Source organism: Cebus imitator, unplaced genomic scaffold, assembly GCF_001604975.1.
Source record: "Cebus imitator isolate Cc_AM_T3 unplaced genomic scaffold, Cebus_imitator-1.0 Scaffold201, whole genome shotgun sequence".
Lineage (NCBI taxonomy): Eukaryota > Metazoa > Chordata > Mammalia > Primates > Cebidae > Cebus > Cebus imitator.
Genome location: NW_016107516.1, coordinates 2,276,293 through 2,293,832, shown reverse-complemented (window position 1 = coordinate 2,293,832; position 17,540 = coordinate 2,276,293). Strand labels below are relative to the sequence as shown.

The following is a 17,540-nucleotide window of genomic DNA, read 5'->3' as shown; positions in this document are numbered from 1 at the left end:
AAAAAAAAAAAAAAAAAAAAAAAAAAAAAAAAAAAAACTGATGCAGGTGAGGTTGTGGAGAAAAGGGAATGCTCACACACTGCCGGTGGGAATGTAAAGCAGTTTGGCTATTTTTCAAACAACTTAAAACAAAATTACTATTTGAACTGGCAATATCATTATATTGGACATATACCCAAAGGAATATAAATTGTTCTACCATAAAGACATATGGACATGTATGTTCATCACAGCACTATCCACAATAGTAAAGACATGGAACTAACATGAATGCCCATCCACAGTCACTGGCTAAAGAAAATGTGGTACGTATAGCATGAAGTACTATGAAGCCATAAAGAAGAATGAGATCATATTCTTTGCAGCAATGTGGATGGAACTGGAGACTATTACTCTAAGCAAACTAACACAGAAATAGAAAACCAACTACTGCATGTTCTTACTTATACATGAGAGCTAAACATTGAGTACATATAGATACAAAGAAGATAACAACAAACACTGAGGCCTACTCGAGGGTGAAAGTTGACAGGAGGGTAAGGATTTTAAAAACTACCTATCAGGTACTATGTCGATTACCTGGGTGACAAAACAATCTGCACACCAAATCCCTACAACACGCAATTTAACTATATAACAAACCTGCACATGTACCTCTGAACCTAAGACAGTGAAAAACAAGAAAAAAGAAAAAGAAGCCATGAACAGTATAGTGTGTATAATATGGCCCCAGTTGTTAAAAAAGGGGGAGGGTATATATTCATGGTACAGACGTATGCATATATATATAGCCACAAAAAATTTCTGGTAGGATACATAATTAACTTTTAAGAGTTATCACTTTGTGTAAGTAACAAGGGATAGACATGCACACCCCTAGAGCATCATGATGGCCAATGAGCATCCCCACGGCTCTTCAATAAATTATGTTTCACACAGGAGAAATGGTTTAATCCTGTTTTCCAAATACCAAACTTTGGGATTAAAGTTTATTTTTCTTTGTGCCCTTTTCAGGTATTGTGGCCAATAAGCCCAAAGATGGAATGTCCTGGCCAGTGATTACAGCGGCTTTACTCTTTTGCTGCGTGGTATTGTTTGGCCTTGGAGTGAGAAAATGGTGTCAATATCAAAAAGAAATGTGAGTATAATACTAAGATATGTAGGAACTGATAATTTTTCATTATAAAATATTCATCAGTACAATATATCATTATGACAGTCCTCTCATATTTTCATGAGTAAATAGGGCTCACAGAATCTCGGAGAGATTATATAGTTTTCCCAGCATCCGCACAGTTGGGATTAAATACCCAACTCCTGACACAGTAGTCCTCTCTGCATTGGCCTAGTCAGACAGTAACACTCAACAGATACAGCAAGTCCATGGGCATGAAATGAGAACTGCGCCTCACCTCCCCTCAAAACTAAAACTGATTTTTCTTTTAATCTTCATTATTTTTTTCCTTTCATGCATCTTTGAACTGCCTGGGCTCAGCTGGCCCTAGATGCTCAAGTGTGAAATTGAGTGAGAAAGGTAATTTTAAGAGGTTTCCAGCTGTTTTTTTGTTTTTGTTTTTGTTTTTTAACTAGGATGGGCTTCTACTGCTCTTTTCCTTTTTCCCCAAGAAGAAAAGAAAGTAAGCATTGAGTTATCCCTTTTTTGTCTTATTGAAATATTTTCCAAAACCCCTCTCCAATCAAAAGCCTGAAATGGTACATAAGGTTAAGTGTCATTTTTCTGACTTGCTATTTTCAGTCAGTCTGGATTGGGCCATAATTGGAAGAGACCTTAGTACCCAGAGCTGATCTTGCACTTGCCTTACTACTGCTCTAAGATAACATTAACCATCATGTCATATGCTCTTCCACCTTTTCCAGAGTATCCTTGCAGACTCTATAATCACATACAGGGGGTGGTGAATAAAACACTAAATCAGTCGTTAGAAATTCTTAATTCTTTTCCAAGGACTACAATTTGGCCACCACATGACCTTGAGAAACTCATAATTCCTGCAAAAAACAAAAGTGCAATTTTCCTAGAATTGTATCCACTTAATAATATACATGAAGTCTCCATTAAAGTATCTGAAAATTGGGTAATAGGGATTAGAGAGCTTTATATTAAATGAACAAATGAAATCCAAAAATTTGATTTTTTAAATTGTTCTGTATTCAGATGTTTGTGTTACATAGAGATGTGAATCAATCTCTCCCTCCTCCTCCCGCCTCAGCCCCCCCCCCCACTGCCCACTCTTTATCTCTCTTAAGATACTATGGATTGCCAAGACATAGATGTGTTTGAGTGATGGACATAAAGATGGTTAGGGATATTATTTCTGTTTCCTGATACCAAGATAGCTAGAGCATTTATACAGCTAAATTCCATACTAATCTATCTCTTTAATGCATTTCAGAAAAAAAGATGACTTGTACTAACATAAAATAGTGCTTTGTACAAAGATGACTTTAATAATGTTCACTGATTCAAACAAAAAGGATTTAGGCATTATCTACCCAGTACTCAGGGACTGAGAAGAGCTTTACTTCCCATCTGTATCACATCCCCATAGTACATAGTGAGTGTCTGGGTGAAGGACGGGGCTAGGGTTAGCAAAAAGACTATTTGAAAAGCTTCATTCTTAAGTCCTAGAATTTTAAGATTTAGTCTCTGAAGGAATATTTTAATACACACAAGAGAAACGTTTTTTCTGCTAGGAGACAGTTTTCATGGAGAGTATCAGTTCTGGTGAAAAGACTTGAATTGCTGGTCTGGTTCTCTTGAGCAAGTTGTTTAAAACCTCTGAGCCTCAGTTTTGTCTGTAGAATGGTGACAATAACACTCAATTTCTGCATACAAAGTATGTTATGATAAAAACGCTTTGCAGACTACAAAATTATAACTATTAATTAATGGTATGATCATGACATTCAAATGGCTAACAGGCCTAACAAGCACAGGGCTGTGCCAACAAAAATGCTGAAAGAACTGGGAGCGTATATCTCTTTCTCATCAATCTGTGTTCTCCTTTAAAAAAATCAATGCATGTCTATGTGTCTGTGCATAAGACTCCCTCACATTCTTAGCACTGAAAGCCCAATGTTTTGTTCCTAGCATGGAAAGACCTCCCCCTTTCAAGCCACCGCCACCTCCCATCAAGTACACTTGCATTCAAGAGCCCAACGAAAGTGATCTGCCTTGTCATGAGATGGAGACCCTCTAGTCTCGTGAGACTTTGCCCCACAACAGAACTCTGCTGGAATTCTATTGAGAAGGTAGACATTGTGCTTTATTAATACAGTCACTCTTCAGCCACCTCCCTCTGCTACAGCTGAAATGGGAGTCAGAAGTGAGTGATCTGTTTTCCCAGCAACTCACCCTCTTTCATCTCCAAATGCCTGAAACTTAACTAAGAGTGAAAGGATATGCCATGCTCACACTCAATGCAATTTGTAGAGGTTTTCTTGCTTATGTAAGAAGTGTACAATAGTCTGCCATCATTAAAAAAAATACAATATTTTCATTTAAACTCTCTGATGGAGGGACAACAACGGTTTCAAGTGTATGCCCATGGCTGATCCTCTTATTTGAACATCTATCAATATTGTAAGCTATTTGCCAAAATCCTGGGGTTTTGTTGCATTCCCTAAGACAATTACAAGAAAAAGTCAATGTAAAAGTTCTAACAAGACTGCCAAGTAATGGAGAAGTATGGTTAATCTTCATATTGAAATTCTGTTGTTTATTTTCCTGGAAGGAAAACCAGGAAAAGAACCACAAGAACCACATTTTCAGTCCCCCTTCACTGTCTTCCTACCATGTTCAGCCCAGACTCCTGCCACATGGACCAGGATGAAGAGGTATCAAAGAGATAACTAACCAACAACCAAGTAGGCTGGAAGATATAAAACTTCACTGGCCTCTAAAATTATATGAGCCAAGAGTGGTTTCATTTGAGTGCCTTCATGTGCGTGTCCATCAAACTGGTACCAAACTGTTTTGTAAGTAAACAGGCAGCCTAAGCCCAACCCTACTCATCTAATTCCTGTTATTCTCTTTTTCATCTGGGGACTTTCCTGTTCATCTAACCCGCCTGTTTTGATCTGTTTTGAAAAAGATAAAGAGCCTCAAATCAGACCAGCACTGATTAATTAACCTTGCTCCTACCAATCTTTTACAAAATAGTTGAAGCAGAATGTATAGGTGTCAGAGAAGAAACCTAGTCAGCCAGACATGTTCTGTATTTGGCAACAGTTTGTGAGCGAATAAATTACCAAATCTCCTTGTCTCTTGAAACCTTCCCACACTCTCTGCTCCAGGAGGGAAAAACAGATGTTGTTGACAGATAACAGTGATTGGCAAATTCTGCGTGGACTTTAATCCCAAAAGGAAACTTTAGTTCATTTGCAGTATACTTATCCCTGACTGCACATGAGAATATCTTGTGCAGTTATTTGGAGAGTATGTCTTTTTCTTAAGTACCATAGCTGTCACACTCCAGTTCAATTAAAGCAAAATGTCTGAGGAGTGAGGCACAGGCATCAGCACTCTCAGATGATTCACATGTTCAGCCAAAGTTGTGAACTGCTGAGCCAGTGGAAGTTCTTTCTCATTCATAAGAATCTGAGGTAGGTGCTTAACTTATAGTGGCCAGCCTCTAAGATGAGCCCCAGTGTTCTTGCCTCCTAGTATTCACATCCTTAAATAGTCCCCTCCAACACTGAATACAGATGATTCATGTAACCTGGGGCCAGGATTAAGGTGAAGCAATCAATGTACCTGGGAAAAAAATGTAAGGAGGCATTCACACTCGGGGTCACGCACTTGCACAATGTTGAGAGTGAGTACCAGTCTCATCCTTGGTATAGCCAAAAAAGCTTAGAACTGACCAAGGCTAGGTCATAAAATACACTGTGGCTTCCACTTTGATCTCTCTTTGACCACTGACACTGGGAAAAGCCTATTCCATGCCATGAAGATACCCAGGCAGCCCTACTGAGAAATCCACCTGTCAAGGAACTGAGGTATTTTGCCAACAAGCATTAACTTGCCAGCCATGTAAGGGAGTCATCTTGGAAGCAGATCCTCCAGCCACCAGTCAAGTCTTCAGATAACTGCAACTTCAGTTGATCTTTTGAGCAAGACCTCAAGAGAGCCAAAACTACCCAGCTAAGCCTTTTCTAAATTTCTGAACCTCTAACATATGAGATAGTGTTTATCTTTTAACACCATTAAGTTTGAGTATAATTTGTTACATAGCAATAGATAACTATACAGCTCAATAACTGAAAAAATAAACTGCTACCTGCCTTAATTAATTCCTTAATAGTTCTCAAGAAACAAATTCTAACTTTATATGTATGGCTGTTGCTTCATGTGTATAGTTATTTGTATTTAATATGACTTAATCATCAGTAATTTGTGTACAAAGCATTGTGGCTTTATTTTACTGTTTTATTAGGATATATGAATACAAGTAGAAAGTAGGGGTAGAAAGTGGGGGTAAAAAGTGGCAGGGTTGGAGGTATTTAGATCGTTTCAGTAAAGGGAGAGACAGTTTTACAGTAAAACATAAATCCATGTAATTTATCAATCTATCACATGACAGGTATCTCACTGTGTTTTTATATTAGCTCCTCTTTGAAGTACAGTCTTTATGTCTCATAATTAAGTTCTGCTTATCATTTGCATATTCATTACAACTTGAATAGAGTGAGCAGTTCCTTATCCATGGAGCGGTCCTCAGTGAATAGTTCAGATGAACTTTTCACAAACCTGCAAATTAGAGGGGCCCCAGATGCCTTTTAGGTAGTACTGTGAGCTTGACATCCCTTATTTGACTAACATGACAGTTTCATTTGAGCCCTAAATTGTGTAAAAGTAAATTCATAGAGTCTGTCTCAACCAGCAACTCCTGTCTCTAGAAGTGAATTCAGCTCTGTCTCATAGGAGAAATAGCAATACTAGACTCTAATCCCTAAGGTTTAATTTTCACTGAGAAAAAGCCACATGTAAGTATGTTTGCTGTTTATTTCCAAAACACTGTGTGTTGTTGTTATTTAGATATTCATTTCCTTACCCACCTGCACCAGGAGCACATCTCAAATTGACTATATGATTTGTTTTACAATAGAGTATCATGGGCATGGCTAACCCAAGGTTTGAAAACTACTTCTATGATTGATTCACTCTCTTCTTTTCTACCATCACGATGTGAAGATCATTTTCAATCTATCCTACTAGTGCTAAGAAGAAGAAGAAAGGCTCATGGAGCAGAACCCCTCAAGGCTGGCCCAGTCTAGATCAGCAAAACGCACAGCCTACCTCAACAGGCACACAAGTTAAATAGTTTCATGCCACTGAAATTGTGTGATTATTACATAATATTGTAGCAATAGTTAACCTACACATATAGATCCAGAGGTAGGCATATTTTAGCTCAAATGTAAGTGCCTAATGCACACTTTAGTTTAAAAAAAAAAGTATTTTCAATTTCTTGGTTCAGCATGAGTTTTGTTTTAACTAAAGAAGATATGGTTGATTTCACCAAATTAACTTTGCATTTATAGGTCTTTAAAATCACAGAACATCTGACCAGGATGGGTATTAGAGGTTATTTTACAAATAATGAGTTAAGGGTTCTATGAAATTGACTTGCCCAAGGTCACACGATTGGAAATGATAGAGCCAAAATGATGACCCAGTTCTCTGATTTGTAGCCTAGTGTACAATCAATATTTAATTTCTTTGGCATCTTCTTTTACTATATACAAGAGCTGCTTTGTGTGCTTTTAAGTAAATATTGGTGGGTTTTTTTGTTTGTTTGTTTGAGACTGGGTCTCTCTCTGTCGCCAGGCTGGAGTGCAGTGGTGCAATCTCGACTCATTGCAACCTCTGCCTCCTGTGTTCAAGCGATTCTTCTACCTCAGCCTCCCAAGTAACTGGGATTACAGGCGCATGCCACCATGCCCAGCTTATTTTTGTAGTTTTAGTAGAGATGGGGTTTCACCACGTTGGCCAGGATGGTCTTGATCTTCTGACCTCGTCATCCACTCGCCTCAGCCTCCCAAAGTGCTAAGATTACAGGCGTGAGCCACATGCTTGGTCATAAATATTGCTTTTTTATGCCTTGGTAGTATATGCTAAAAAATTGTAACAGAAAACAAAGAAAAGTAGAAATAATTGACCCTGGGAGGTAAGATGCTCTAGAAAGTGTCAAAGAAAATGAGGAAATGAAGAGAGAAAGGAGAGTAATCAAGATCAGAAGTTGAAAAGAAAGTTTAGAGAAATTAAGGGCAGAGATAATGAAAAATGTCTCAGAAGCTCTGAACAGGGGAAGAGATTCTTGAAGGCAGCCCTCTTGACATCCGGACTTAGGAGGGTGGCTTTGAACCTGACAGCTGAATATTCAGAAATACAAAAAGTTTGTTTTCTCTGAGACGGGGACTGACGTGCATAGCCTAACTGGCTTTTTGACAACAGCAATCATGGCTGTGTCAATCAGCTAAAAGATGGTGTCCACATTAATAGCAGAAATACATGGAGAGAATCATGGAATCAAAGCAGTTTATTTTCCAGTTCCTGCAAAGGCGCCTTCTTCCCAGATTTCCTAGATTACTAACAAAGGCATCATGCTGCAGCCAGGAAGGCATGACCAGAAAGCAGGACACTATGACCTTAAGCTAGGTCAGGGCCAGGGGATACTTTTGGAAGTATTCTTTTATTTTTTTTAGCCAGTCTAATTTAGCAGTGGGGGGTTGTATGCCAACTTTAGTGATTCTAATGTTAATAAGTTCTGATAACCCACTACCATCAGACAAGCCTGGAATTATTCTTAAAGCTGGAATAGGGTATCTGTGATGGGTCTTGATATTATGTGGGTCAAATAACAGAAATGGGAACAGTAGAATCTAAATTTTTCTCCTCAGACAGCATCTTCATAGCCTCCAGTCTCTGTTACAGTCTTTCCTGTTCTGCTCACCTCCTTGTATTTGTTCAAAGGCTCTGTGGCATTGTGATTGTGGGGCGGGACATGGGTGGAATAATGGGGAAGAGCAACAAACTCAATATCACAACATAAAGAAGACAGCTTGGGGCCACTTCCAGCTACCCTCCATAACTGCCAGAAACATATGCACATTTGCCCTGAGTTTTGTCAGACTATTTCCCATTTACTGTCCAAAGAAGACCTATCACCAAATATAATTGACTACAGCATTATGCTATTCAGCTGTCACCAGAAAATACTTAAAAGTGCCAAGAAGGTATGCTGGAGGGTATAGAACAACAGTTACATGAATCCTTCAGAAAAGTTTGATAGTGGTCCTGATACCCTGAGAGCCACGTGTAAGAGTTAACCTCTCTATTCTGCATTTTCTCTCTTCAAAACCTAAGTATCTGTTAATGCTGAATGGGAAGATGAACAGGGATCTGAGAATTCCATCTATGGTAGAATCATTTTTGCATCACTGGTTTGAGATAAGCCTAATTCCACTCTTATAGATAATTGGGTTGCATTGGATTTTTCTTATACATAAAGCCATTGCACTGATTCAAAGGGACATGCTTTGATGACTAACAGATCTGAAATCTAACACAACTATAAAAAAGAATTGATTTTAATTTTGTGGCTAGTTACTAGAAAAGTATGACAAGCACTGTTTGTGAATACCTCTTTTGGATGGCCAGTTTAGGGTTTGTAGATTCCACACTCATGAAATTAATGTAAAATATAAGAACTACGTATTGCCTTCAGTGAATATAAAATTTAATGGAAGCGTCAGACATTTAAACAAATAAATACAGTACAGTGTGATACATATAAAATTAAATTATGCACAAAGAAGAGAAAATAATAAAGAAAAAGGTATGATTTCAGGGACAACATGTGAGAAATATTTTTAAAGGCTTCAGAAAGGAGGCTGTCAATCGAGTCAAGGCCACTGCAGTAGAGACACTGATATCTGAGACATAGTGTTGGGAATTGAAAACATTACCTAAGGGTTATACCAAGAATGCAAGAAGCATTTGATGATAGAAAAATGCTTAATATAATTTACCATATAAATAGAACTAAGAAGAAAAAGGATAAGAATAATCTCCACAGCTGTTTAAAAAAATATTTGGCACAATTCAACACCCATTCCTACTAAAAACTCTTGAGAAAAAGGAATATTTTCTTAACTAAATGTATACATAACATGTGCATGCATATCTATCCATAGCTATATTTGTATAGATACATATATGTACAGTTATAGTCTATAAATACTATATACATAGTTATATATGCACATATACATATACTATATGGTCACATATATGTAACTACAATTGTACAAATATATATGTAATGAAAGAAAAGATGAATAAATTTAGCTACTTAAAAATAAAAACAACATGCATGGAAAAGAAAGCAAAGTCAAAAGGCAAATAATAAAGTAAGTGAAAATATTTACAGCATATATCATAGATGATATATCAATATATATATACCTTGATCAATATACCTAATTGATAAAGAACTTACAAATATTGGGAATGAAAAACTGAAAAATCCTATGGAAAAATGGGCTAAAACCACAAACAAATAATTCATACAAAAAAATTAAAATGACTCTTAATCACTTGAAAAACATGAAATTTATACACAATAAATGTAAATTTAACAATATATTCAGATATCAGTTCTTCTCCATTTAATTGTCATGAATTTCAAGTTTGACAATATTCTCTGTTATCAAGGCTTTGGGGAAACATGCACACTCATATAGTGCTGAAGGAAGTGCAAACTGGTGCCACTACTATTGAGAATAATATGATGATATCTAACAAAATTACATATTAATTTACTCCTTGGCATTATAATTCATCTTCAGGAATTCAGCTTGCAGCTCAGCCTCCAACAATATAAAAATATATATGCACAAGGTTATTTTGACATTATTATTTGTATTTCCAAAGGATTAGAAATTATCTAAAAGTCCAAATACAGGAGATTGGTTGAGTAAACTGTGGTAAATACACAAAATAGAGTTAATGTGTAGTTCTATAAATAAGAAAAAAGAAAATTTCTATCAACTGATATGGAGTGATTTCCAGGTATATTAAATGAAAAAGGTGAAGTACAAAGAGCATGTAATATGCTACCTTTGTGTAGGAAAGAAGGAAAAAAATTTTTGTGACGTATTTATATGCCTATTTTTACAAAAAGAAACAGGAGAGACAAATCAAGAAATGGTGGACTTGAGGGGTAAAGAAGGAACAGAGTGGGAGGAATATAGGGAAAAGTGACATTTCCTGTACATACCTTTCTGTATAATTTTGTCTGAAAAAAAGAATATTAGTATTCTACATATTAAAATAATAAAATTAAATAAACAAGAACAGGGAAAAATAAACTAAAATCAAACCATTTGTACTTTAAATAAATACCATAAGCACACTGAAAGAGAAAAAAAAAAAAAAAAACTAATCCAAGTAGCTAGGAACACAAAATTTGACTGTATACCCCAGTCTTGTGTAGGGTAGGGTGGGGGTAGTGGGCAGAGGGTGAGAACTGTAAGCAAATCTGGAAGGCTTTTTAGTAAGATTTTTTTTTTTATTGTAATGATATGAGCAAAGCAATTTTGAAATTTTTTTTATATATTATAAGATTACACATTTGGTACATTTATATAATCTTATAACACATTAAAAAATGTTGTTATTGGGTGCCCCCAGGTTCTCACTGAGGGAAAAGGAACATATAAATATGGAATAAGGAAAGACTGGAAAGAACCCTGTGTATATGCAGGGATGGATTCAAATTGGCAGTATCAATGCAAACTTGTGATTTCCACAATATGTGTGTGTATGTGTGTGTGTATGCATGTGTATGCACATGAAGGATAGTGTCCTTCCCAAGTATCACATCTGGAGACCCATGATGTCCACCTGTCTTTCACTGGTAATCTTAATCACATCTGTGTGTAAATATGCTTGAGCATGCATGTCTGTGTTTCACTGCAAATATGTATATGTGCCTATATTTCCTAGATGTGTCTTTTGAAAGGACTAAGAAGCAAAGATATCCCAGTAGCAATGAGCATACCTAGCATCCACATCTTGGTTTTCAATATAATTTCCTGCTGAAAGGAACTGAACTCAGAGAAATGTCTAAGGCAGACATAAGTGAACTTGGAATACTTTGTTATGTCAGAAAATAAGAACAGAGTCGTATGTTCATATAGTTGTAGGTTCAGCATAGGGCTGGAAGTCCTAGCCAGAGCAATCAGGCAAGAGAAAGAAAGAAAGAAAAGGCATCTCAATAGGAAATGAAGAAATTTAACTATCTCTCTTCACTTATGGTGCAATTCTATATCTAGAAAATCCTAAAGACTCTGCCAGAAGGCTCCTACAACTCATAAACAACTTTAGTATAATTTCAGAACACAAAATCAATGTACAAATCAGCAGCATTTCTATGCACCAACAATATCCAGGCTGAGAGTAAAATTAACAACACAATCCCACTTACAATAGAAGAAAAGGAGCTACCTAGGAATACTGCTAACCAAAGAAGTAAACAGTCTCTACAAGGAAAACTACAAAACACTGCTGAAAAAAATCAGTGATGACACAAATAAATGGAAAAACATGCCATGCTCATAGAGTAGAAAAATCAATACTGTAAAAATGGCCATACTGGTCAGAGAAATTTGCATATTCAATGCTATTTCCATTAAACTACCAAAGTTATTCACAGAATTAGAAAAAAGCTATTCTACCATTTATATGGAAGCAAAAACAAGCCTGAATATCCAAAGCAATCCTAAACAAAAAGAACTGGAGGCATCAAAAAGCTGGAGGCATCACACTACCCAACTTCAAACTATATCATAAAGCAAAGCGACTTGGTTCTGGTATAAAAACAGACATATAGACCAATGAAACAGAATAGAAAATTCAGAAATAAACCCACAAATGTATAACCATCTGATCTTCAACAAGGCTGATACAAACAAGCAACTAGGAGAGAACTCCTACATCAATAAATTGTGCTGGGATAGCCGGCTAGCTATATGCACAAGACTGAAGATGGATCCCTATCTTTCACCATAAAGAAAAATTAACTGAAAATGGATCAAAGATTTAAATGTACTTTAAACTATACAAATCCTAGAAGAAAATCCAGGAAATACTATTGACAACACTGGCCTTTCTACTAGTCCATTCTCACACTGCTGTAGAGACATACCTGAGACTGGGTAATTTATGGAGAAAAGAGGTTCAATTGACTTATATTTCCAAAGGCTTTATGGAGGAAATATAGCCTTTATGGAGGCTAGGGAAGCCTCAGGAAACTTAACAATCATGGCAAAAGGGCGAAGGGGAAGTAAGCATGTCTTTACACGGCAGCAGGAGAGAGCGAGTAAAGGGAAAGTTATACACACTTTTAGACAACAAGATCTCATGAGAACTCAATCACTGTCCTGGGAACAGCATGGGGGACATCTACTTCCATGGGCCAATCACCTCCTACCAAGCCCCTCTCCCAATATTGGGAATTATAATTCAACATGAGATTTAGATGGGGACACAGAGCCAAATCATATCATTCCACCCTGGCCCTTGCCAAATATCATATCCTTCTCACATTTCCAAATACAGTCATGCCTTCCCAATAGTTTCCAAAAGTTTTAACTCATTCCAACATTAACTCAAAGTCCAAGTCCAAAGTCTCATCTAAGACAAGGCATGTCCCTTCTGCCTATGAGCCTGTAAAATAAAAAACAGGTTAGTTATTCTCAACATACATGGGAATACAGGTATTGTGTAAATGCCCCCATTCCAAAAGGAAGAAATTGGCCAAAACAAAGGGGTGACAGGCCCCATGCAAGTCTGAAACCCAGCAGGACCATCATTAGACCTTAAAGCTCCAAAATAATCTCCTTTATGTCTCACATCCAGGTCACACTGATGCAAAGGGTGGGCTCCCAAACCTTGGAAAGCTCCACCTCTGTGGTTCTGCAGGGCACAGTCCTTTTGACTGCTTTCACAAGCTGTCACTGAGTGCCTGCAGTTTTTATAGGTGCATGGTACAGTCTGTCGGTGGGTCTAGCATTCTGGGGTCTGAAGAACTGCAGCCCTCTTCTCATAGACCCACTAGGCAGTGCCCCAGTGGGGACTCTGTGTGGGGCTCCAAGCTCACATTTTCCCTTTGCCTTACCCTAATAGAGGTTCTCCATGAGGGCTCTGCCCCTGCAGCAGACTTATGCCTGGACATCCAGACATTTCCATACATCCTTTGAAATCTAGGCAGAGGTTCTCAAAACTTAATTCTCGCCTTCTATGCACCCACAGGTCCAACACCACATGGAAGCTTTCAAGGCTTGATGCTTGCACCCTCTGAAGCAACAGCCTGAGCTGTACCTTAGCCCCTTTTAGACACAGCTAGAAGCTAGAGTGGCTGGGATGCAGGGCACCATGTTCCATGGCTGCACAGAGCAGTGGAGCCCTGGGCCTGGCACAGGAAACAATTTTTCCCTCCTATTCCTCCAGGTCTGTGATGGGAGGGGCTGCCTTGAAGGTCTCTGAAATGCCTTGGAGGCATTATCCCCATTGTCTTGGCTATTAACATTCAGCTCTTCCTTACTTATGCAAACTTATGCAGCAGGCTTGAATGTCCCCCCAACCCTAGAAAATGGATTTTTCTTTTCTACCACATGGTTGGGCTACAAATTTTCCAAACTTTTATTTTCTGCTTCCCTTTTAAATATAAGTTCTAGCTTCAGGTTATTTCTTTGTTTATACAAATGAGGCTTTTTAAAGCAGCCATGTTGCCTGCTTTGCACTTAGAAATTTCTGCTGCCAGATACTCTAAATCATCTCTCTCAAGTCCAAAGTTCCATCGTTTCCTACAGCAGGAGCAAAATGCCACCAGTATCTTTGCTAAAGCATAGCAAAAGTTACCTTTATTCTAATTCCCAATAAGTTCCACATCTCCATCTGAAACCACCACAGTCTGGGCTCCACTGTCCCTATTACTATCCACATTTTGGTCACAACCATTCAACAAGTCTCCAGGAAGTTCCAAACTTTCTCTCATCTTCCTGCCTTCTTCTGATCCCTCCAAACTGTTCCAGCTTCTGCACATTACCCAGTTTCAATGCTGCTTCCACATTTTCAGGTATCTTTAGAGCAATGCCCCACTTCTCTGGCACCAATTTTCTTTATGAGTCCATTCTTTCACTGCTATGGAGACATACCTGAGACTGGGTAATTTATGGAGAAAAGAGGTTTAACTGACTCACAGTTCCACAGGCTAGACAGGAGGCATGGCTTGAGAGACCTCAGAAAACTTACAATCGTGGTGGAAGGGCAAAGGGGAAGTAAGCATGTCTTCACATGGCAGCAGGAGAGAGACAGAGCAAAGGCAAAAGTGCTATACACTTTTAAATAAAAAAGTGAGTAGCACTTTTTTGCTACACACATTTAAATCCATGAGATCTCATGAGAACTCACTTTCATAAGAGCAGCAAGGGGAAAATCTGCCCCCATGATTCAATCACCTCCCACCAGGTCTCTCTCCCATTGCTGGGAATTACAATTCAACATGAGATTTGGGTGAGGACACAAAGCCAAACTATAACAGCCTTGGCAAAGAATTTTTGGTTAAGTTCCCAAAAGCGATTGTAACAAAAACAAAAGTAGACAAGTGGGACTTAAATAAACTAAAAAGTTTCTGCATAGCAAAAGAAACAATCAACAGAGTAAACAGACAACGTATTGAATAGGAGAAGCTATTTGCAAACAATGCAACCAACAAAGGCCTAATCCAGAATTTATAGGGAACTTAAACAAATGAATAAGCAAAAAAAACTCCATTAAAATAAATGGGCAAAGAACATGAACAGACATTTCTCAGAAGAAGAGATACAAGTGGCCAACAAACATGAAAAAATGCTCAACACCACTAATCATCAGAGAAACACAAATCAAAATCACAATGAGATGCCATCTCCCACCAGCCAGAATGACCATTATTAAAAAGTCAAAAAACAGATGCTGGCAAGGTTGCAAAGAAAAGAAAGGCTTATACACTGTTGGTGGGAATTTAAGTTAGTCCAGCCACTGTGGAAAGCAGTCTGGAGATTTCTCAAAGAACTTAAAATAGTGTTACCATTTGACCCAGCAATCGCATTACCGAGTGTATACCCAAAGGAAAATAAATTATGCTACCAAAAAGACATGTGTACATGTTATGTTCATCACCGTGCCCTTCAAAAACATAGAATCAACCCAGTTGTCCCTCATTGGTGGATTGGATAAAGAAAATGTTACATATACAATGAGGAATACTATGCAGCCATTAAAAAGAATGAAATCATGTCCTTTGCAAAAAAGTGGATGCAGTTGGAAGCCAAAATCCTAAGTGAAATAATGCAGGAACAGAAAACAAAATACATGTTTTCACTTATAAGTGGGAGCTAAACATTCAGTACATCTGGACATAAATATGGGAACAATGGACAATGTGGACTACTAGGGAATAAAGGGAAGGAGGAAGGCATGGGTTGAAAAATTACCAATCAAGTACTATGCTCACTACTTGGGTGAAAAGATCTGTGTCCCAAACCTCAGCATCACACAATATTCTCATGCAACCAACTTGTACATGTTACCCCATATCTAAAATAAAAGTTGAAATTTTAAACAAAAAGAAATGTTTCATTAAAAAGGGAGATTGTATTTTTCAAAATGTCAATATAAAGAAAGGCTTTAAAATATTCTAGATTAAAGGAGGCTAAAGAGACATAACAACTGATTGCAATACCTAACTCTAGATTGAATCCTATACTAGATGGGGGAATTGCTATAAAAGACAATTATTAGATCATCTGACAAAATTAGAATATGGTCAGATGACTAGATAAAAGTATTTATAATTCCGATGTTTCTATGTAAGAGATTTTTGTTCTTAGAAAATACACAGTTATTACTTAGCAGTCAAAGAGCCATGACAGAAATAACTTAGCCTTGAAGGATGTGTGTTCATGTGTCCATATATATGTATACATACACACGTACATACGTACATGTATATGCGTATGGAGAGAGACGGAAGCAAATGACAAACTAAAGGGGGTAAATTGTTAAACACAGATGAATCTAGGTAGATGGAATGTATGTGTGTGTGTGTGTGTGTGTGTGTGTGTCTTTTAATATTTTTACACATCTTTTAATATTTTTACTTTTGCAACTTTTTTGAAGTTTGAAATTATTTCCAAGTAGAAAGTTTAAATAAAAAATACTTGAGCAAGACCCTAATAAAAGATGCTTAATTCGACTCAAAGCCAGCCTATTTTTCCAAGATTGCAGCCTTTATACAGTAGGACAAAATTCAAAATGCTGTTTCATTGTGGGGGGCGGGATTCTCTTTTCTCTGAGCATTGTTTAATCTGAAAGTTCAGGAAAAAAAAATAAGCAAGGATTCATCTCATAAGTTCACTGTTTTTATTTCATTTCTGGGTCTTATTCTGCCATAAGTATTGGCTGGGATCCACCAAAACTTCAATCAATTTTTCTTTCTTAAGGAGAGAAATGGAGCCCTTTGATTTTCCCAAAACTCCAGGGCAAACTTAGCCTCTCTCCATTAAACCATTTCATATCAAAGGAGACTAAGCTGTGTTTCTCCAGACTTCACCCAAGGGAGAGACTTTCATTCCTCCCTCAAACCCTTGGGCAGTGTTTTCTGTTTACACTTTAGTAGAAACTACGGAAACAGTTCACAGGTTCACAGTTTACAGCAGTCCCTGCAGCAAGATCCCACACATGTGGCAGAACTGGGCAGACTCCCACTCGGCATGCCTACTGGGGCCTCCCCGCACAGGAGCTGGGGCAGGAAGAAGGCTCAGCAATCACTTCTACAGAACTTCCTCCTACAGAAGTTTTACCCATCACCCCAAATTTTGGGTACACAGCTTGAGTAATATTTATTTGTTCAATAAATACTATTTGAAGATACTCTCTGTTCTACTGAGATGAAACTTTTCGGTTTGCTATTGTTGCTTTAATGTTTAAGTCAAAATGTGCAATGTCAGTCCAAGATGAGGGAATGCAGGCTGTGAACTCTGTCAGACCCAAATGTTTTCTAAGGTGGGAAGTTGCCTTCACTCCTCCACACCCCAACTGTGAGGATGAAGCCAGGCACAAAGCAGTGTTCAATTCAGTACTGTGTGAATGAAGGAAAGGAAATGACAAATGAACAAGTAGGGGAAAGAAAAATGCCTTGTGGAATAGAGAATTTGCTAAAAGTGGTGATGGTCACTCAAGTCTGGTGAGTTGAGCTTTTCTTTTGACTCACTCCACATCAGACTAACATGTCCACTTTAAATCAATGCTCTTCTTCTAATGGGTCTTTATTGCTGTCCGTCAGGCCAGGAGAGATCAGGACTTAAATCTGGGTGGTTTGGCAGATGCCTTAGGCTGAATAAGGCACTGAGTCAGTTTCAAAGTTTAGCCCAGATTGGTAGAATCAGGCAGGCACCACAGGTGCAGA

At 37.8% G+C, this 17,540-nt stretch overlaps 1 protein-coding gene and 1 long non-coding RNA gene across 4 annotated transcripts in view; one reads left to right on the top strand and one right to left on the bottom strand.

Annotated features, from left to right (window-relative positions):
- Positions 1 to 6,750, top strand: part of CD96 (CD96 molecule) — a 104,088-nt gene extending 97,338 nt beyond the window's left edge. The window contains exons 13-14 of the mRNA XM_017547832.2: positions 1,015 to 1,138; positions 3,113 to 6,750. Of these exons, the coding sequence (XP_017403321.1) occupies positions 1,015 to 1,138; positions 3,113 to 3,221 (233 nt within the window). The 3' untranslated portion in view covers positions 3,222 to 6,750. The remainder of the gene's footprint in view (positions 1 to 1,014; positions 1,139 to 3,112) is intronic.
- LOC108317398 overlaps positions 1 to 17,540 on the bottom strand; it is a 320,387-nt gene that overhangs the window by 292,289 nt on the left and 10,558 nt on the right. The gene's annotated exons all lie outside the window — the stretch shown is intronic.